The sequence below is a fragment of the Bactrocera neohumeralis genome, chromosome 6, assembly GCF_024586455.1.
Source record: "Bactrocera neohumeralis isolate Rockhampton chromosome 6, APGP_CSIRO_Bneo_wtdbg2-racon-allhic-juicebox.fasta_v2, whole genome shotgun sequence".
In the NCBI taxonomy this organism is placed as follows: domain Eukaryota; kingdom Metazoa; phylum Arthropoda; class Insecta; order Diptera; family Tephritidae; genus Bactrocera; species Bactrocera neohumeralis.
The window spans coordinates 26,474,009-26,496,404 of NC_065923.1; the positions used below are offsets into that span (position 1 = coordinate 26,474,009).

The 22,396-nt window shown below is 38.5% G+C and overlaps 1 protein-coding gene across 7 annotated transcripts in view; it reads left to right on the forward strand.

The window, feature by feature from the left end:
- The window catches only part of LOC126762956 (protein alan shepard), a 632,879-nt gene that overhangs the window by 381,908 nt on the left and 228,575 nt on the right, over nucleotides 1-22,396 (forward strand). For all 7 annotated transcript variants that reach the window (XM_050480058.1, XM_050480059.1, XM_050480055.1 and 4 more), the window contains one exon: nucleotides 18,069-18,365. In XM_050480058.1, the coding sequence (XP_050336015.1) occupies nucleotides 18,069-18,365 (297 nt within the window). The remainder of the gene's footprint in view (nucleotides 1-18,068; nucleotides 18,366-22,396) is intronic.

The following is a 22,396-nucleotide window of genomic DNA, read 5'->3' on the forward strand; positions in this document are numbered from 1 at the left end:
CTTAGTCAAATATTTTACGCTGTGGCAACAAACTTTCCGACAGCAAGGGAGCCAGATTGATTGAATATGAAATCCTTGCTTGTGTGCGTCTCACCGCGTGTCTATATGTGTGTGGGTGCGAGTGTGTATTGCACAAATATTTGCACGGTGTATGCAAAAGTGATTATCGCTATATACAACTATATATATGTAGATATATGTATGTATATGTGTATGAGTGCAGCCTGGTGTATCGCACGCTAAAAACCTGCGCCACAACGTCACTGCAAGCACACAAGCAAACACACATACACACTACTATGTTGCGCGTATATAAAAAAACAAAATCTGCGAAAGCTGGCGTAGGAAGCTCCACTTGGTCGTCGGATGTGGAGTACTGGCATAGACGACGGGATTACTCAATAATTTATTACATTTTTAAGCAACGCCAATTAATCACACCTACCTGCATATTTAGCAGCTGGCTACACATGCGGGTGCGACTGTGTGTGTGTGTTTGTGATGAAGGGAATGTGTTCGTGTGTGAGCTTGTGAGCAATGTAGCCTTGAGTTGGGCATAGGCGAGTGCTAAGCACGTCAAAGCACGGTAGTCAGTCGCCGGCAGTGAATGTGTGGCAGCAGACAACGATGATGGAAATGATGTTTGAGCGTTGACGGTGCTTGGCGCAGCATGTGTGTTGCAAAGAGGGGGTGTTGCGAAGAGGATGTTGTGTGTAGGTTTAGAAGCGTGTATTTGCATTTTGTTTCAAGTGTGAATTAATTTATTATTAATAAGTGCGAGGGAAGTAAAAAAAAAACAACAACAACAACGAAATTGACATTTTAGAAAATCTGATAAGGGCGCCGCGAAGTTGACAGCCGCTTAGCAAGTTATTGCATGCGACTTGTATTTGCATTTGTTTTTGTATTTTTAACACCAGTGTTGGCAATTAAGCGAGAATTAAAAATGATGATTTGCCCCGATTGCTGCACGTTTATGTATTTATTGTGCTCTATGGCTGTGTGGCAAGGCTATTGCGGGCAGCAGCTGCAGACGACAACGGCAACTGGCGGTCGCCAACTCATTGCTGAGCACGACAGCAGGCTGGCACGTCAGACGACGACGACGACGGCGAGTCAAGCAATCGATGAGCATTACACCCGTACATACAACAACAAATATATAATATAGTTGTAAATACATATATGTATGTATTCAACACAGGCGCATGCTGAGTGAGTACTTGATTTGACTTGACTGTTTGACGTCAGTGCATTTGCACGACTTGCTATGCATGCCACACGTTGACTTGTCACATTGACGCGGCAGCGTTGCAATTGTGACACCTTCACTAACTACTCACCTCATTATGGTGGTGTTGCAGCTGTTGTTGTTGTTGTCGAAGTTCCATTTCACACTTGCTGAGAGTAAAGTCATTAGTATTCAAACGTTTAGCCTACTTTCTACACCGTCTCCAATTTGCCTTGCGTCAAAGCGGCGCTGCGCAGTGCCACAAGCACACTTACAGTCTTACATATAAATATATAGACACATATACATATACATTTTCATATATACATATATATACAGACATACAACCACTGTAATAAGCACTGCAGTTATTTGGTAAGACGTTTTCGCCTAATGAGCCTAATGATGTTGCAACACGCCAAAGACGTTGGCGTCATCAACGCTGTCGCCAGCGCCGCCGCTTTCATGTGCAACATCAGCCGCCGTGTGCTCGCGCTCCAAATAGTATGCGCGTGATAGGCTGTGAAGAGTTTGTTGCAACTGACTCACAGTCGCTTAGCCTGATTAAAATGGCGCAACACACACACACACACATACAGACATATGAAAGAGCGCCAGCGTTTTTAATCACCTTTGCATGTCAAACGAAGTCAACGGCTTCGCGATTTTAGCACTTAGACTCTTCATCACTTCATCTACTTAAAGAGCAAATATGCATATGGAGTACAGTTATGAATGCTTAATGCTTTCAAGGCGTCTGCGAGTTCTAATAGAAGCTATTATGTGATAATTAAAGCTTTGCCCGCTCTGCTATTGCATAATTTAATGTCTGCACGAAGTTTTTAATTTTTGAGAAGTATATATCACAACGATATGCATAATGTATGCTCAAGCAATATCAAAGACTCCACGGAATGAACATTTTATAAATTCCTTTTGCTTCCTTATTTTTTTTTTTTTTGTACTTATTTTATGAGAAACCTCTTTTACTCATGAAATTCTGCCAATACGTTAAAGTAAATCCATGTTCAAGTTTATGATAAGACTCAGCTGATTACAATCTAGATCTTTTATTAGCTTCCTTAATATACGCAATCAAAGTCCATTGCCACCATTAACATACGTACATACTCATATGTATAGATCCAAGAGAGAGATGACATTAGAGTTCCAAATACCATCTGAATAAGTTTGTCCAAAATTATTCGATTTATTATACGTGACATTTTCATTGGGGATGTTTTTTACATGGCGGGTCCCGAACCAAGCGCAAAACCCTGGGAAGGGATGATTCGGCTTCTCACTGTAGCTCGCCTTCAAACAGATGTTTTTTAGCTACCCAGAGGATACTTGGTCTAAGATCGGAAGTCGTGAGCCACTTGAGTCATATAGTATGTAAAATACTCAGAACGCTCAGAAAACTTTCCTCACTTGCGTGAACTTCTGCACATGACTCCATCCTCCAAGAGGAGGAATATGCATTACTTTTAGGATAACAAAAATTTTCAGTTACCTTAAAATATTTTACACACTGTATTATTATTTTTATTCAATTAAATAAATCGAACAATCGAGCGATACAACAGCTAGTATAAGCTTCTTGTTTGTGAAGCTCAAAGGTAGGTTTTTCTCAGAAATATGCTTAAAATTTCGGGTTTCCTATAGAAATACCATTACATCAACATTGAAAATACTGACAAAGTTATTTGAACAGTCTTCTTTATAAATCTGAAGGTACATACAAGTATTTATGTATATTTCAGAAAGTCTTCAGTGAGGGTCGTTCGTTCTCGTAAAAGCTCTCGAATGCGATTCGTCTTAGTAGGTAAATAGAGTGCATATCTGATGACGTATCTTGGCCTTTAGTTGGCTCATTGTGAAACCGCAGAGACTAAAATCCTCTCACTCTATTTACATATGTCCTCGCTGAACCCCTTTATGCTCCCAAAAAAGTTAGTCAATGCCAAAATTTTTATCTCTGCAACATACGAGACACCGTAAAGAAAGTCGCTACTTCCGATTATTTTTCTAAACAAAGCCTTGCACTCGCATAAGCCTCTTATCTATAATTCTATTCTATTTGTATCATAATCTTTGGTGTTCCCAGTCTGCTGGCATATCTACCAATTAGACAGTGATCTGTTCGCATTCCTAATAGTCGGCATGTGCGACCCAAATTCAATTCGTGCAGCTTTTCCTGCTTTTTGAACAAGTTAGTGGTTTGATCCATCGAGATTCCTCTATATTAAGGCATGTTTGACGATTAAATAGTTGATTAAATAGCCGGAGGCATATAAATTCCTTCTTTTCCGCAGTCTAATTGTATTATGCTGCCCGCTTTGGCTATCATCTGCTTCATAGTTACGAGGAATATGTACAACTATGACCTAGATTCCACTGCAGGTTTATTGTGAAATTGTGTGTTACATCCACCAAGATATCAACCTGTTCGCTCACTCTCATTCATGAAACCCTTAGATATATAGATATTAGTGATTTCAAAGCCCTTTGGCATATTTAAATATATTTATAGTTGTGGGTACACTTTTTGTCAAAATAAGAAGGACTTATTTGATTACTGTGATCACCGCATGGATGAAACTGCAGTAGTCTAGTATACGGAATGGGATTCTGTATCTAATTTTACTGGCTCACCCCTCTGTCTCTATCCACCACACTTCTTTCCCACTCTTGCTCTTTGTATACTTTCCACTACCATACCGAGAAGTAAATATATCACAATTTCTCTACCCTAAGAGAGTATACAAATTTAATACAAAATCACCCTTTAAGGGTGATACATTGATTATAGCGACCCACCACCACTTTTAATATAAGATACTTTTAAAATAAGATTTGTCCTTTGCTTCAAAATATGCCTCAGTTTCGCCGATCACCCCTTCATTCGACAAAATTTTCTTCCCAGCGAGTATTCTTTTGAGATCTAAGAACAGAAAATAGTCGCTAAGAGCGAGATCTAGAGAATACGGTGGCTTTGAAAACATTTGGATGCCCAATTTCTGAACTTTAACGCTATGTACTTAATAGTCGCTGTTGATGGTTATTTATTTTTCAAAGTAGTCAATAAAAATTATTTCCTGCGCAGCCCAAAATACAGATGCCATAACCCGCCAACGGATTATAGAGTTTTCCCACGCTTTGGATCGGGTTCATCGTGTGCAGTCCATTCGGATGACTGTCGATTGGACTTCGGAGTGAAATGATGGTGCCATCTGCCGTCTTATATCGAAGCAAAAACTCGGGTTTATTACGCTTGAACATCTCCAAATACTGCTCCGAATCATCACTTCTTCGTTGGTTTTTGTCAAAATTGCCGCGCGAGGCAGCCATTTGGCACAAAGCCTTCTCCCACTCAAATATCCGTGACTGATATGATGAACACGTTCAGTTGATGTCTTTAGAATGCCTGCTATCCCGAATATTTTCACTTTCTGATCACCCAAAATTATTTTGTGGACTTTTCTGGTATTTTTGTCAATAACATCCTGGTTTGGGCGTCCACTGCGTTCACATGATATGTTAATAGTTCGATTTTTTACAGTCAAATAAAACTTGTACTGATATATTCCGGGTCATATGCGAGGAAGTTCAAAAAATCAGAAACATGCCTTAGTAAATTTCCTTTAAATTTCTACACCACACTTTTTTTAGATTATGTCACTATTTTTCCCGCAAAGTTTCACTTACAGCCCCATCACTTCCAGCAATGCATTGTTTCAAATCACCAAATCTCCACCAGTTGATTACCGCTTCCATCACTTTGGCGAATTTATCTACCGCAGCGCAATTGTCACACCTGACGAAGAAGTATGTACCTGCAAAGACATGATATAGTTATATACCAGAGTAGAAGCGACTTCATTTTTCAAAAAGTATTTGCGCTTACAAATATCTTAAACCCTTCAACGGTGATAAATTAATAAATGAGACTTCATACCAAACAAAACACAATACAAACAAAGTGTCAAAGAATGAACGATATTTTTAAGGTAGTCACACTCACACATACAGACATACTTTTCAAATCTTAGTTCTACTACTCGGCAATTGAAGATGTCCTGCGCGTACAAATGTCTCCAACTCTTTCAATGCCAGCGCGAACAGCTGCGCTCAGAGCAACAACAACAATAATAACAAAGAAATCACAACAACTATCCGCATACACGACTGCCGACAACAACGAACATGTGCGTCACACCGTAAATTCCACTCAAACCCGCTGCTGTCAAGCTGCGCTGCTATTCATCCATTAACGGCTCTGGGGAGCGATTGTGGAATTTTCTGGTTTAAAAATTATGATAATAAATTATGACTCCGTGTGACAGGTAAACATAAAAGATAAGCCACAACTCGTGACAACAGCGCCACCACCCGCCTGGCCCCCCGGCCCTTTGAAGCAACGCTTTGCGCTTAGTCGATTCATTATTATGTGTAACGCCAACCTCCGCCAGTCGCTCTTGGCAGCTTCCTTTTGCCTCCCACATCCACTTCTAGGAAGTGAGCAGAGCAGAGCATCAGCTTCTGCATTTAAATTTTAATATTTATAGGCTGTTCACGCAAAAGTTTGGCGCTCGCTTGTCAGTAGGAAGGATGTGTGCGCGGTTCAAAAAAGTTTTCGTTGCTTCCTCGCAAAAATTTTAACACAATTGATAAACTACTTGTAGGTAAAACCCATATATGTATGTATGTTTGCAAATAACGGTATGTGAAATGATCTCATCATTAATTTACTAAGTGTTGGCAGCTGAAAGTGCTGATGGGTAAATGTGCATATAATTTGGAATTTATTAGAAGTCTGTTGTCAGCAAAATTAGAATCTGAAAAGTAATTATAATGCGCAGAGATAAAGTACAGTGGGCCGTAAACATAGCAGAAGCCAAATTTCAGAGTTATGGCAAAAATTGTTTTTAATATCACACGCTCTTCGGCAGTCAGGGTCAAATATTTTCGGCTCTGGTTTTTTTTTTTTCATACAAGCCATAAATAGCTTGTAGGCGGCTTGAAGCACAGTTACTCCATATGTCGGTATCTCCATCCTAATTGGTATGAGAAACTTGCCCAATCATATACTGCAATTGTGAGGTCTTACTAATATTATTTATAAGAGAGTTTCCTAACATGCCAGCTAAAGATCTTCGGCTTAAAATATTAACTTCAAGTTTAAACGCCACTTAATACTCATCCCACACACCACACAGTGTGCTCTCGATATCCTTATACATTATTTGAGCCGATGTTTGATCAAAACATGCATTGACTTCCTAACGTATCCGAATTTTTACTGAAAATATTTTACTCGATAATATCGGGTGATTTTTTTGAGGTAAGGATTTTCATGCATTAGTATTTGACAGATCACGTGGGATTTCAGACATGGTGTCAAAGAGAAAGATGCTCAGTATGCTTTGACATTTCATCATGAATAGACTTACTAACTATTACTATTACCAAAATCAGTGTTCGGTTCGAAATGTGTTTCGCGCTTTACGTCCGATTTATGGTCTACATAATCGACCAAGTGAGCAAACAATTAATGCGATTGTGACCAAGTTTCGCACTCAGTTTACTTTATTGGACATTAAACCAAACACACGAATGCGTACAGTGCGTACAGAAGAGAATATTGCGTCTGTTTCTGAGAGTGTGGCTGAAGACCGTGAAATGTCGATTCGTCGCCGTTCGCAGCAATTGGGTTTGTGTTATTCGACCACATGGAAGATTTTACGCAAAGATCTTGGTGTAAAACCGTATAAAATACAGCTCGTGCAAGAACTGAAGCCGAACGATCTGCCACAACGTCGAATTTTCAGTGAATGGGCCATAGAAAAGTTGGCAGAAAATCCGCTTTTTTATCGACAAATTTTGTTCAGCGATGAGGCTCATTTCTGGTTGAATGGCTACGTAAATAAGCAAAATTGCCGCATTTGGGGTGAAGAGCAACCAGAAGCCGTTCAAGAACTGCCCATGCATCCCGAAAAATGCACTGTTTGGTGTGGTTTGTACGCTGGTGGAATCATTGGACCGTATTTGTTCAAAGATGCTGTTGGACGCAACGTTACGGTGAATGGCGATCGCTATCGTTCGATTCTAACAAACTTTTTGTTGCCAAAAATGGAAGAACTGAACTTGGTTGACATGTGGTTTCAATAAGATGGCGCTACATGCCACACAGCTCGCGATTCTATGGCCATTTTGAGGGAAAACTTCGGAGAACAATTCATCTCAAGAAATGGACCCGTAAGTTGGCCACCAAGATCATGCGATTTAACGCCTTTAGACTATTTTTTGTGGGGCTACGTCAAGTCTAAAGTCTACAGAAATAAGCCAGCAACTATTCCAGCTTTGGAAGACAACATTTCCGAAGAAATTCGGGCTATTCCGGCCGAAATGCTCGAAAAAGTTGCCCAAAATTGGACTTTCCGAATGGACCACCTAAGACGCAGCCGCGGTCAACATTTAAATGAAATTATCTTCAAAAAGTAAATGTCATGAACCAATCTAACGTTTCAAATAAAGAACCGATGAGATTTTGCAAATTTTATGCGTTTTTTTTTAAAAAAAAAAGTTATCAAGCTCTTAAAAAATCACCCGATACAAAAACGTAACTGAATTTAAGCCACAATTATAAAAACCTAGACTTCACTTAGTTTGCTTACCTTCAATAATCAAGGAATACACCTTAATTTTAAAACAAATGTATTCCCAACAGAAAAATTGCTTCTTTCTTTCAAGAATGCGATAGAATCATCTTTTCGGTGATTTCATGAATGCTGCTGAGAATCGGAATTCATACCAGTAAGAAATCCATTAAATTAATTGAAAAAGTAAAGCTCGCTCAGCATAACGAACGACCTTAACCTTCTTATATAGTTCATAACGCCTTATCCTTTAGTCAAAAATCTAACAAGTCAATTGAAAACTCCATTGCCTGACACATAGATGGCGCTACTAGAATTAAAACCATTTTTAATTAGCTCTAACCTTCAAAAGAAGCGTGTATAAATTTGATCATATCATTCACGAATATTTCGTCATGATGAAGCTCTGTGTAAAGTGAGTGCCGCGCGAGTTCACTTTTGACCAAGAACAACGACGAGTTCATGATTCAGAGCAGTGTTTGGAGATGCTCAAGTGTAATACTTGTAGACCCAGGTTTTTGCGTCGATATGGGAAAATGGTTGAAATATGGCTTAACCATTTCACTCCGAAGTTCAATAGCCAGTCATCCGGGTGGACTGCCACGATGAAAAATGCAAAAGTCGATTTGCAAGGTCGTCTATATTACGGGATGCACGTGGAATAACTTTTATTGACTAAGTACTTTGAAAAATGAAGAACAACCAAGAGCGACTATTTAATACATAGTGTATCGCTCGAAGGACGAAATTGCCGAAAAACCAACGCACGGTGTCACAAGTCAATGAAAGCGATAAAAAAAATCCATGAATTTGGCCTCCAATTACTTTCGCTATTTCCTGTTCCAAAATCTCAAAAGAATGCTCGCTAGAAAGAAATTTTCGTCGAATGAAGAGGCGGCTGCCGAAAATGTGATCTATTTTGAAGCAAAGGACAAATCGTTGTACAAAAATAGTATCATAAAGAAAAGTAATCCTCAACAGCAAATTGTGGAGAGTCAAGAAGGATTTCTTCGCCCCAAAAATTTTATTTACATATTCCACATGCTTGAAAAAGCTTGTGTTCTGGCCAAGATATCTACATCTCAAGAGTAATAACCTTAACTAAAATGCTAAAAAATTCGTAAAATATCCAATCCATGTCCAGTTATTTGTGTAAATGACTGAATAATGGATTCATCATATCACCTCCATTCAGACGGCAGTCTTTTGAAATGTTACTGCCGGTAGAAGTTGTCTATAACTCGCCAAGTCACATGTATTGGTCGCCAATGCTTTAACAGTATTTGAGATGCTATGGTGAAAAAACTTAATATTCGTTGTTGAATTGATTAGATATCTACTTGTATTAACAATACAAAAAAACATTGTAAAAGAACCTTTTTTTCTAAGAGTCCATAGAGATATGCAATTTACTCCTTTAACGGGAATTTGTCGGATACCCAATAATGTTCTTTTCAGTTCTTAAAATATCAAATCTGATATTATACGTTCTTTTCTCTCGAAGGAGCTGTTCATTTATTTGAACCGCCGATATCGGACCATCGTAACATATAACTGTCATACAAACTGATCGATCATAATCAAGTCTTTGTATGGAAAACTTTTACTTTTTGAAAAGGTTACCTCACCAAATTTGACACAGATTAATATTCAAGTTATCGTTACAAGCTCCGTACAAATGATTCAGATCGAAAAAATATATACTAAAGCTGTATTGCAAACTGAATGATCAAAATAAAGTTCTCGTTTTATTGTAGTTGCTTTACAAAATATAACTATGAAGGGTATTGTAGCTTCGGTGACGCCGTAGTTGAGGTTGTTTCTTGTTTGTATAAAAATGTAGACTCGGCAAGGTGTCCGTTGACCTACTTTACTACCTGTTCTGGCATAATAACATTCGTGGTTCTACCTCTAAGTTATCAAATAAAATTTGCAACTCAGCACTTGCTCTCTCATATTCTCCTACCGTTCTCCCAACTCATCAGTTTATATATAAAAAATATATTTATATAAATAATTAGCGAACCCTTTGCCAGAATGGCTGCGGTTACAACCGATGCAATCATACACTTAGCGCTGCCGGTGGTTTCACATTTGTCTTGGCAGCTGTTGCCGAAACCACGCGACACCGCGAAATGGAACACGGCCAAAAATTTATGCCAGCAAAACTTGTAAGGACATGTGATAAGCAGCAGCAGCAGCAGCAGCACAGTTAAGGTCACACAAATGCCGCTGGATGCAAGTATATGGGTATATATAGTATATACTTTGTAGTATATATGGGCTGCTCGCTGAATTTATTCGGGCATTAAGCGCCGCCGCACGGGTGCAACGCCGCTGCTCCTAAGCGATATCTTCGGTTGCACGCTTAGCGATTGCCAGCGGCAATTTGTGGATCGCATTGCTTTCAGCATTTCTTTTCGGTTGCATTTCGAACGCAGATACTTAAGGAATGCTGTAACGGAGCAGCAACAGAGGAAGCTGCTTAGTGGCAGAAGTCAAGACGCCCAGTAGGCCTTGCTGCCGTCAACGGTACACCAGCCAATAACGGTTACTGCTTTGGCCAAAGTTTCGAGGAAGCACACATTGCACACAGGCGCAACGCTAGCGGCAACAAATTACCCAAAAGTTTTCGATTTCAACTGCAATGCTGAATTTATGTTCCTTGTTTGTTGGCAGCGTCGGCAACAACATAACAACAACAACATTCCGCAACTTCTGCGGCGAACTTTGAACCGACTACCCACTGGGGTGCAGCAGGCGGCCGGCTGGGTATTACAATATTTCCGTTTTGCTTGCTGCACGGCAAACTTGCAACACGCACACACACACACATATACAGTCACATGAAATGGCTAACGGCATGGCACTCTGCTAGTCGATGGCAAATGAAAAATTCAGAAACAAAAAATATTTGCACACACACAACGGCACACAAACTAGCAGCAATGGCTGCAAACATTAAATTTACAATACCAACAACAACAACAACGACAACGGTAGTAGTTGCTGCAAGTGCAATCAGCATCAGTGGCTGCCTACTTCAAATATCGAACAGCATTTGGGCGGCCGTTATTTGTAACAAATGGTCAACAACTAGCTGCAGCAAATGCAACACCAGCAACAACAACATCAGCAACCAAAGTTGCAGCAGTTAGTGGCAGCAGCAACAGCAAATCCATACATGTTAAAAGTTTGCCAAAACAAGTAACAAATAACAAATAACAAGTTTCTATGCCGTTATAGCTGCAGTTGTTTATTCGTTTGTTAGCCCTTTAGTGGCATCCTCTGACGCACACACACACACGCACAGTCATGTATAGCCATAAACATTTGAATTTGCCCGCACAGCGCGGCCGCTTGCAGCTTGTGCCTGCTAGCTGAAATTAACAAGCGATAACTTGAAATTGAAACTTCTGGCTGCGAGCGGAAATATCGGAAGAAGCGTGCGGAGAGTTGCTTCCAACATACATTTATACATATACACTTCCAATGTACACAAATGTAGACCATTGCATTTCAGTGATTTTGAATTCTTGGCCAGTTATTTGTGGGTTGTTACATTTTGTAAAGTTAGGTTAGGTTCGCCAAGGTTGGCTTAGCTCAAGAAGAAGGCGTAGCCTCCTTGTAACTTTTGGTTACATTGAACACATAAACTTCGAATGATTTCGCTACAACTAGACAATAATTAAATTATATGAAATGCGATCATATATGCCACCTCTAAATAGACTCTTAATTGAGTTAATAATTCATTTTCATTTTGACATTTCATTTAGAGGAATGATGCCAAGTTGACAGTCCTTGCACGAAAAAAAATCGGGTTCGATACGATTACGTAGACCCGGCTGTGGTGGAAACGAACTCTTTGTCTACCTTTCTCTAACTTGACGGATAATATACTTCTTCTTCTTCTTCTTCTTCTTCTTCTTCTTCTTCTTCTTCTTTATTGGCGGAGACACCGTTTTTCTCTTTCGAACTCTTTGTCTACCTTCCTTTAACTTGACGGATAATATACTTCTTCTTCTTCTACATTGGCGGAGACACCGTCTTTCTTCCTTCTCGCCGTTGGGCGCCAATTAGATATTTCAAGTGCAGCCCGATCCTTCTCCAACTGGTCTTTCCAATGGAATGGAGGCCTTCTCTTCCTCTGTTTCCCCGGCGGGTAGCGCGTCGAATACTTTCAGATCTAGAGTGTTTTTATCCATCCCGACGAAATGACCTAGTCAGCGTAGTTGCTGAACCTTTTTCTCGAAAACTCGTAACGTCGACCCATGAGATGTTATTATCGTTCACGCCTCTGCACCATATAGCAGGACCGGGATGATGAGCGACTTGTAGAGTTTGGTCTCTGCTCGTCGAGAGAGGACTTTACTTCTCAATTGCCAACTCAGTTCGAGGTAGAAACCTGTTGGCAAGAGTTATTCTGCGTTGCATTAATTTCCAAGATAGATGAATTTATCTATGAGCAAAGTCGCTAGTGTGGCGACTGTTTGTTTAATGACAGGAGACATTTCGTCTTGTCCTCGTTCACAACCAGACCCATTTGCTTCGCTTCTTTGACCAACCTGGAGAAAGCAGAACTAATGGCGCGGTCGTTATGGCCAATGATATCGATGTCATCGACGTACGTCAGCAATTGTATACAAGAGTGTACAAGATTGAGATAGAAGATTGTACCTGATCGGTTAATCTGTGTAGCTCGTATTATTTTCTCCAGCAATAGATTGAAGTATTCACATGATAGGGAGTCTCCTTGTCTGAATCCTCGCTTGGCATCGAACGACTCGAAGATGATCTTCTCGCTCCTGACTGAGCTTGTGGTATTGATTCGGAACTTTGTAAGGATATAACTGAGGTCTCTAGACTGCTCCAATAAACCCAATTTAAACAGAATTTAATTTTTATGTTTTTAATAATATTATTAATAATGTCCTTCTAAAGAACTTGTTGACAACAAAAATTACATTTCCTTAATTGTCAATCAAGGGGTATAGTTGATCATACTTTGATTGATTGAAAAGTGAAGCGTATGAGCGCCGAACTACAGACGGCCACATTAGGCAACGGATTTAGTAAAAAATCAGATTTTTTTCAGCCCAGCTGATCAATGTCTCTTAAGGTGGAACCTTGGAAGCCGTGGAGTGTATCCAATCTCATCGGTCAGGGCATTCGCAAAGATAGTGTTCCAGCTTCTTATCGATACCCGCGCATGCTCTGCATTCCGCCTTTTTATTAAAGGTGGGCGCCCTATGATAAACGCTAATATGTTACTAAGCTTCCATCTGTCTACAAGTAGAAACTTTTTGGTCTGCCCCCACAAGGAACTTTGTGCTACTTATACCCTGGTTTGCTTATATTTCAAGGCCTATGTTGTTCCTCTAGGGTCCACTGCGTCATTGCCTCCGAGCTAGTCAGCTTATCCGCTTTTTCATTTTCTTCCACTCCAATATAACCGAGTATCCAGAAGATATTAACCGAGTTACCTGCTAAAAGTACAGCTTTTGCCTCCTGGCATAAACTAACGCCATGAGACTTAGTATTGACGCTGCGGATAGCTTTAATTGCGGCTTGGCTATCTTCTGGAATCTATATGGACTTGCTGGTTGTAGCAGAAGCCCACTTGGCACCTTCTGTTGTACTCACAATGTCGGCCTGAAGTACTGAATTGTAGTAATTTGAATTTGAATTTAATTCAATGCATGGATTACTACTGAAAACGCCCGCCCTTGGTGCTATTTCACCATTTGACCACGTGTGGTTGTAAACCCCACTTTGAAGCAATGACTCTTCTGGAAGAGTTCCACATACGAAGGGCTTAGTTTAGTTTTCAGTTTAGTATATATCTGGTAACTCCGAGATAAGACTACATTTTCCTGATGGTATTAAATATTATAATATTCCAAGTACTAAATTTGTACATGGAGCCTTAAATTCAAATCGATATCCTCTTATTCTTTATAGGCGGTTCTATCGGGTTTATTCGATGTTTGGCACCAAAAGGAGATTCCGAGTGTAGCCAAGTCCTTCTCCACCTGGTCTTTCCAGCGGAGTGGAGGTCTTCCTCTTTCAAATCAATATCACAGTTAAAAAATCCTGAAGTTATACGCCTTTTGTTTATTAAATTACAAATGTCGCATCATGGAATATTTTTCATGTTTATTTTAATCCTGTAACGCCCACTCTCATGCGACTTTTTGAACTTGCTCATGAAAAACTTGTTGAATGAGTGCTAGAAAAACATTTCTTCGGAGAATTTTGCACCTCCAATTCTCATCACCTGTCGCTACAGATTATTGATTTTCCAGTATGGCAAAGTGATTTTGTTTGCTGGGTTGTCTGGGTTGTAGATTTTGTGTGGGTGCACACGTGTCTGCACCTTGGCCTTTGCCAGCGCATGCACTTCTACCTTCGCATTGCGGTAGCAAGCTGGCGAACGAGGGACGAGGAAAATCATAAAATATATCGACCGGATGTAGTGGTGCACAATAGTCAAGATATAATGCGCATTACATTGCCAGCTGTGGGGATGTACACTACAGTGGTTGGTATTTATGTATTTATATATACATATGTGTGAGTGTGTGGTGCTTGTATGCGAGCGTGTGGCTTACAAGTGCAATTCGGTTTGAACTTGATAGCACGAAATTGGCCAGTTTAGTTACGAAAGTTGCACATTTTGTGCAGAAACCGGAAATTACAAGCCAACAAGCTGACATACAGAACTGCAGGTGTGTGTCTGTTTGTATACAAGTACATATGTATTAAGAGATAAAAGCAGCGTGTAATGCTTACCTTTAAATTCTGTTAAATATGTTGACGAGCTTGTACAGTTGGTATGAAGTTGCTGGTTGCATTACTATTTGTACGTGCGTATATGTGTGTGTGCAAGAGCTCGTGGCATCCGTGTCTTTATTTGTATTAACTCGCATGACACACAAACACATATGCATGTATATGCTTGCAATTGTTACTTGTGCGCTTGCAAAGGTCAACACTAAATGGGCGTTTTTAGCAAATGGCAGCAGCAGCGACAGCAGAAGCCTACATTTAGGCGCTGGAAAATTATGTTGATTAAAAGCATTTCCAGAATCATTGAAATTTATGCACACCACCACATATTTGCTTACGAGCGTATATGTGTGCATGTGTGTGGGTGTGTGTTTGGTTGTTTAAAGCGCAGCATACGCGGCGATTAGTTACATATGGCTGAGTGCATATATTCCTGTGTGTGTGTGTTGCCTGTTTGTTCACCGCTCACGTATGTCCCCATTTTTTCATTATACAGTTATATGTGTGTGTGTGTGTGCCATATGCCCGCCAGCTACAGCGCATACTGTTCAACGATTGGACTCGCGCGGCAGCACTGCAATCGACATGGAAAATAAGGTCGCCGGAATGCTAACCAAACACATCGATGCCTGCCACAAGGACATAGAAAAGTATAGCAAATAAAAATTGCGCGAAAAAACATGATCGCAATAACCAGTAAAAATGTTATAATGAAATCGCGGCACATGCGATTCGCATAAATTTGCCGCGCCGCAAGCGTTTGCCAGCAAATGAGTTTGAAAATTTTCAATTAATTTTTGTTTTTTTATTTTTCCGCATTTTCCACATTTTCGCCGTTATATAGTATGTTGTTGTTGTTTCTGTTGTGCTCTATTAAAATCGTAAAACGTCAAAATTTATTATAAGCACGTGGATGGGAAATTTATTAGAGCGTCATTAATGCCTTTTTGGATGTGCGTGTGCGTATGTGTGTGTGTGTAAGCGTGTATTAGATAATAAATACGCTCGAAATTAAGCGCGAATTTGGCAGTTGGCTGAGTGGCAGAGTGGCAAAGTGGCCCTTGGTGGTTGTTAAAAACCTGTAGGTTCGCAATTTACTGTTATTGTTGGCAGCAGACGTGGCTTAATCAAAAAATATTGCGAAATAAAGTTTAAAATGGCGAATAATTAGAAAATCTTTTTTTAAGGTTTTTGTTAAAAATAACTGTTTTTATTATACATTTTTTAACATCATATTTTCAATTTCCAATCATGCTTCTAGCTTTACTGCGTTCAAAAATCTGTTTCATATCTAAATAAATTTTAAAGTGAGGTTATGTTGAAAACGATTGTATTAATGCTCAATAAGAATTCGGTTGAAATTCGTACATTATAAAAACCAGAAGAAATGTTAACTTCGGCTGCACAGAAGCTGTAATACCCTTCACAAGTGCATTTTTTGGCATGAAAATTTATAAACATTTCTGTATTCTTATTTAAATCGGTCAGTTTGTATGGCAGCTATAAGCTATAGTAGTTCGATCTGTACGATTTCTTCTGAGATTGCACCATTGCCTTAGATAATAATTCCTGCCAAATTTCGTTAAGATATCTTGTCAAATAAAAGAGTTTTCCATACCAGGATTTCAGTTCGGTCGATTAGTTTCTATAGCAGCTATAAGCTGTAGTTATCCGATCGGAACAATATGTTCGCAAATTGTGGCAATTCTTTGAATAATAATTTCTGTCAAATTTCGTGATGATACCTTGACAAATAATAGACTTTTCCATACAAGGATTTGAGTTTGATGGGTCAGTTTGTATGGCAGCTATAAGCTATAGTGGTCCGATCTGAACAATATATTCGAAGATTGTGGCGTTGTTATTAGTAATAATACATGCAAAATTTCGTGACGATAGTCGGCCAAACGAAAAAGTTTTCCATACAAGGACTTGATAACGATCGTTCAGTTTGTATGGCAGCTATATGCTATAGTTGTCTGTTGTAAGCGGTTCCGGCAAATAAACAGGTCATTGGTGAGAAAATGACGAGTACAAAATTTCAGACCGTTATCTCGCTTTTTAATTGGTATAAAAATAATTTCAAACTTTTTTTCAGCTGGCAACGCTATAAACAATTTTGAAAATAAAAATCTCAAAATGCTGTTTTAGAGTGGTGTATTAATTGTTTTATTATAAAAGCGCCTTTTTTATTATTTTAATTGTAAATGTGTGGCAACTTTAATCAATTTTACTAATATATTCACCGTATGAAAAATACCGTAAAATATTTTTTATGGTATTATTATTATTATTATTTTATTATTATGATATTGCGTCAAAAGTCAAGTTTACAAAATAACGGCAACCCTACTAAGACAACATGTTTAGGCAGTAAAATTTTATAACGTTCATTTTATTCTTCTTTGAATTTAAATTAGCTTTAATTCTAAAAATAAAACCCTGCATTCAATTTTTTTATTTTAAAAAGTATGGCAACACTGAATGAGAAACAAGCTATAATAGTATTAAAAATTCGAAGCAAACTTTGTGCTGGATACCAATAGGACAACTTTCTTCCAAACATTATTTTGTGAAAACACTTTGGTATAAAAAGATGGCAACTCTGTTTTAACATATATTTTAATATAAAAATTTAAAAAATTATGCTTTAATTATTTTCTTAAATCCTGGCACGTATAAATACTTAAAAGTTACTAAAACTTATTATTTTGTAAAGTGTGGCAACTCTGAATAAGATGCATGCTAGCGTTAAAGATTTCAAGCAAACTTTATGCTTTGTATCATTATGACAATGTTTTTCCAAATATTATTTTGTAAAAAATTTTAGTATAATAATGTGGCAACTCTGCTTCAAAACATACTCTCACAAATTTTTTTTTGAAAAAAATGCTTTAATTATTATCAAAAATCCTGGCACGTATGCATATTTAAAATTTCGAGTTAATTTGATGCCTTTCTTCAATTACTATTTTCACCCTAGGTCTTGACCAAAGGTCACATGAAGGTTTATGAATATAATGTCGAAATGTGTATTGTAATTCAATAGTCTAGCAAATGGCGCTCTAAAAATGAGCTGAAAGTGAAAAAATCAAAATTCGCTGAAGTTTAGTGTCAGTCACATGTATAGAAACATAGCTTAGGAGCCATAGTATATATTTAGGGGTTCTAACGCAGAAATATTGGTCGCCATTCAGACATAAACGAATCTTCTCACTTTGTTACAAATAAGAGAAACATAAAAGTTGTCTAAGAAATTTAGTTCATTGGAAACCACAACTTCACAACAATTACAGACTTACCGATTTTTCTAGATTCTTTATTAACTTTTACATTATTCCAACACTTTTCATTAATTTTCCGAGTATTATATCATTTACTTACAGGGAAGCTCTTCCACAGTACCGCCACCGCGTACAGCCTTCCCAGGTGCACCACCACCAACTTCAGCAGTCGCATTAAAAGGGGCCCCCAGGCCAGCTATGACTAGTCCAGCAGCAGCAGGCGGCTTAGCAGGTGCTCCGTATCGCGGTGCCAGTTGGACACCACAGGGTTACGCTCCAGCTGCCGCTGCAGCGGCTGCTGCCGTCGCTCAGCAAGCCTATAGATATACAGCTCCATTGCCGCAACCAGCTTACGCGGCCTATACACCGCATACAGCAACAACACCAGCAACAACCACGGTGAGTGAATTTTCAGCAAATTTGTTTAAATTTTTTACTGTAGAAGTACAGGGTGATTTGGGAAAAAAATAATTGAATTTTTTTTTGGATATTTTTTATTTTTGAAAAATTAAAAAATTGGTTTTAGAAAATTTAAGCTTACAACAAAAACAAATATAATTATTTTTTATTATACACTCGTATATACATATACATATACCCCATTTGATTTTTTCCTTTTCTCTGCGCCTTAATGGGTTTAAAGGCGCTTGAAATTTTCATAAGCGGTCTTATTAAAATTTGCTCCACCGAATTATTGCAACAAAAGAAAACTATTTTAATTCCCCACGCACGCACATACATACATATTTACATATTAAAAGCTGAATTGAATGCTTTCTTTCGCTCGCTGCATTCGGCTCACCATATGTAAATATTAATTCTCATTCAGTCTTCTATATGCAAGTATATATGAGTATGTAAATACATATATACAAATACATATGTATATATCTATATGTATTCACAAATGTATATGGCAATGTGTGTGTGTGGCCACTGTGGTTCGCTGCAATTTCGCATAAATATTAAAAATCATTTGACCGAAAAAATCCATATGCTAACAAACCACCAACAAATTTATAGCAATAACTCCTTGCATACACATGAACATACATACAAACACACATACTCGTATATATTACCCATATAAATGAACAATATTCAGTTTGGAAAAGTTATACTTTGGCGCAATTTGTTGCCATTCTGACGTTGCCAGCTGACGGCGACCGAAAAACAAGCCACGGCTGAGTATACAATATATTAAAAAAGTTTTTGCGGAACACCCACGCACACATAGCGAAAGCAATTTCTCAAGCTCAGCGCCAGCAGCGGCGTAATTGTGGGCGGCGGCATTTAAGGAAAAATATTTGTAAATTTATTTACTACTTTGTTGAACAATGCCTAATGGTTGGCAAGGCGTAGCGGAGGGAAATTGAATTAAAGACTGTTGCGATTTCGTAAATGACGGGGTAACTTTAGTGGATATATACAAGCACATATTTTTTCGGAGAAAAATTAAAAATGGTGTAGGTACAAGCTCAACTTCAACCTTCTTCAATGTCTACGCCATTAACCACTTAAGCGGTTATGGCCGAGTTAACAACAGCGCGCCAGTCGATTCTTCTGTTCGCAAGGTGGCGCCAATTAGAGATTTTAAGCGAAGCCAGGTCCTTCTCCACCTGGACCCTCCAAAGCAGTGGAGGTCTTCCTTTGCTTCCGCCGGTGGGTACTGCGTCGAACACTCTCAGAGCTGGAGTGTTTTCATCCATTCCGACGACATGACCTAGCCAGCGTAGTCTGCTGTCCGCTGTCTCTGAATTCGCTAACTATGACAATGTCGTCGTACGATATATCTTGTGCAGCCCATCGTTCCATCGACTGCGGTATTACGCAAATGTCCATAAATCTTCCGCAGAACCTTTCTCTCGAAAACTTGTACCATATAGCAAGACAGGGATCATGAGTGACTTGAAGAGTTCAGTCGTCGGGGTTGTTCGTCGAGAGAGGACTTTGCTTACTCAGATCGAAGTAACATCTATTGACAAGATTTTCGTAGGTTACACATGGATTTGCCTTTCCTAAATTACGGCATTGTACAGTGGAGGAAATCACTGAATCTCGATCACCAGTTTATGTTGCCTCATCTCAATTAGTTCAAATAACTATCAGTAAAACAATAACCCCTTTTTTGGATTCAATACTACCGAATGAAACTCGTGGAAAATGGTCGATCTTACATATAAACTCAAACCATATAAAGAATCAAATCAGTAATCGATGTATAATAACCAAAAGTGCTCTTATGATACATAAACCTTTGTTTGAATTACTGAAAGCTCTGAGAGCTAAACCTTTTACTCAAGTATTGCAAATTTGGGTCCGAATCTTTTGCAATAAACGACTACTTACCCAATAGCAATTCTCTCAAACTGTAGTTTGGTTAGGTTATAAAGCTGATCCCAAGGCAGTATCGCACTGATTGATGTCGGAAAAAGACCAGCAGTAATATTATTTTAAGTATTGATAAAGCGTCTTGCACTCATTACTTAATTTAATTTTTACTAATCTTTTTCAATGAATGTCTATTTACCCAATATGCAATGGCACTTGCAGGACTCTGAATAGTCCATCCGGGATGGTTTTTAAACTTAGGGACCCGAATAGTCCATTTACAACACCAATAATTAGCGAAATCTAAATAAAAATGAAAATGGGGACTCAGAGTGTGATAGCCTGAGAAATAAGTAATGCAGAAGTAACAAGAAAAAACGTTAACTTCGGTTGCACCAAAGCTAAATACCCTTCACAGGAGCATTTCTGTTAGTAACTATGTGTTCAGTTTGTATGGAAGCTAATGCTATAGTAATCCGTTCTGAACAATTTTTACATTGTTGCCTTAAAAAATAATCTATACCAAATTTCGTGAATATATCTTGTCAAATGTGAAAGTTTTCCATACCAGCCCTTGATTCCGATCGTTCGGTTTTTATGGCAGCTATATGTTATAGTGGTCCGATATCGGCCAAATGACCAGCTTCTTGAAGAGAAAATGACGTTTGCAAAATTTCAAAACGATATCTTAAAAACTGAGGGACTAGTTCGTATATATACAGACAGACAGACAGACAGACAGACGGACAGACAGACGGACATGGCTAAATCGACTCAGCTCGACATACTGATCATTTATATATATACTTTATAGGGTCTCCGACGATTCCTTCTGAGTGTTACAAACTTCGTGATAAACTTAATATACCCTGTTTAGGGTATAAAAAGATAAATATGACAGGGATAGAAAGAAATATAGAGGTAGAGGTACGAAGTGGCAGGAAGAATTCTACATATAATTAGCTGAGATTTCGATAGAGAAGGAAAAAGTGATGATGATGAAATTAGAGGTATCGTTGGAAACAGCGATAGGGGTATAGTATAAGTAGAGCTAAAGTTGGAACAGATATAAACAAAAATAAAAATAGTGACAGAGATAGAGATAGAGATAGAGAGAAAGAGCTATAGAATTAAACAGCAATACTTTTAAAAAGAAGGAGTAACATATAACTGTAAAAGCATACTTATAAATAAAAAGAAAAGTAGCCAAAGAAATAGAGATAGAGTCCGAGACAGAGGTAGACTGAATGTAAAGTTAAAAATAGATATAATGGAGGGTTTGAAAATTGATATTGCTAGACATAGAGATGGTGATAGAGATGAAAATTGAAACGAATAAGGAGATGAAGACGGACAATCAAATAAAAATAATCAGATATAGAGTCATAAATAACAGAAGAGACAATAGAGAAATATGTGTTGATAAATATTGAGATAAATATATAAATAGTTATAGATAAACGCGTACAACGCAGAATAGAAATACATATAGAAATTGGCCTTGAAAAAATATTTAGAGACAAATTTATAAATACTACTTTGAGCACAAAATAGTAATATTGTGTTTATAATTTTAAAAGTCTTTATTTATTCTACAAAATCTGCGTCGTCCCCTTCAATGTCATCCCACTTAGTCCCAATACACAAACCACTAGTTCTTCCAATCCTCGAAACAGTTGTTGAAGTCAATTTCCGGAAAGCCTTCAATGCGTTGAAGTGGTTGTTTAAGTTTGCTGAATAGTCAGAAGTCACACGGAGCTAAATCAGGCGCGGTAGTTGCTGCACGATATTGGTTCAAAATATGGTGGAAAACTCACGAATAATCAATTCAGTAAGCGATGATGCATAATCGTGGTGCGAATATCGAGAGTTGCCGGCCCATAATACCGGCCTTTTTTTAAGAATAGAGTCGCAAATGACTCATAACACTCAAATATTATTCCTTGCTGACAGTTTGGCCAGCCGCAAGGAATTCGAAGTGCACCACACTTCGATAATCGAAGAAAACTGTCAACATAACCTTGATTTTTGACATGCTAATCGGCCAATTGATCGTCTATTTTCAGCTCGTAAGCATAGATCCAAGACTCATCACCAGT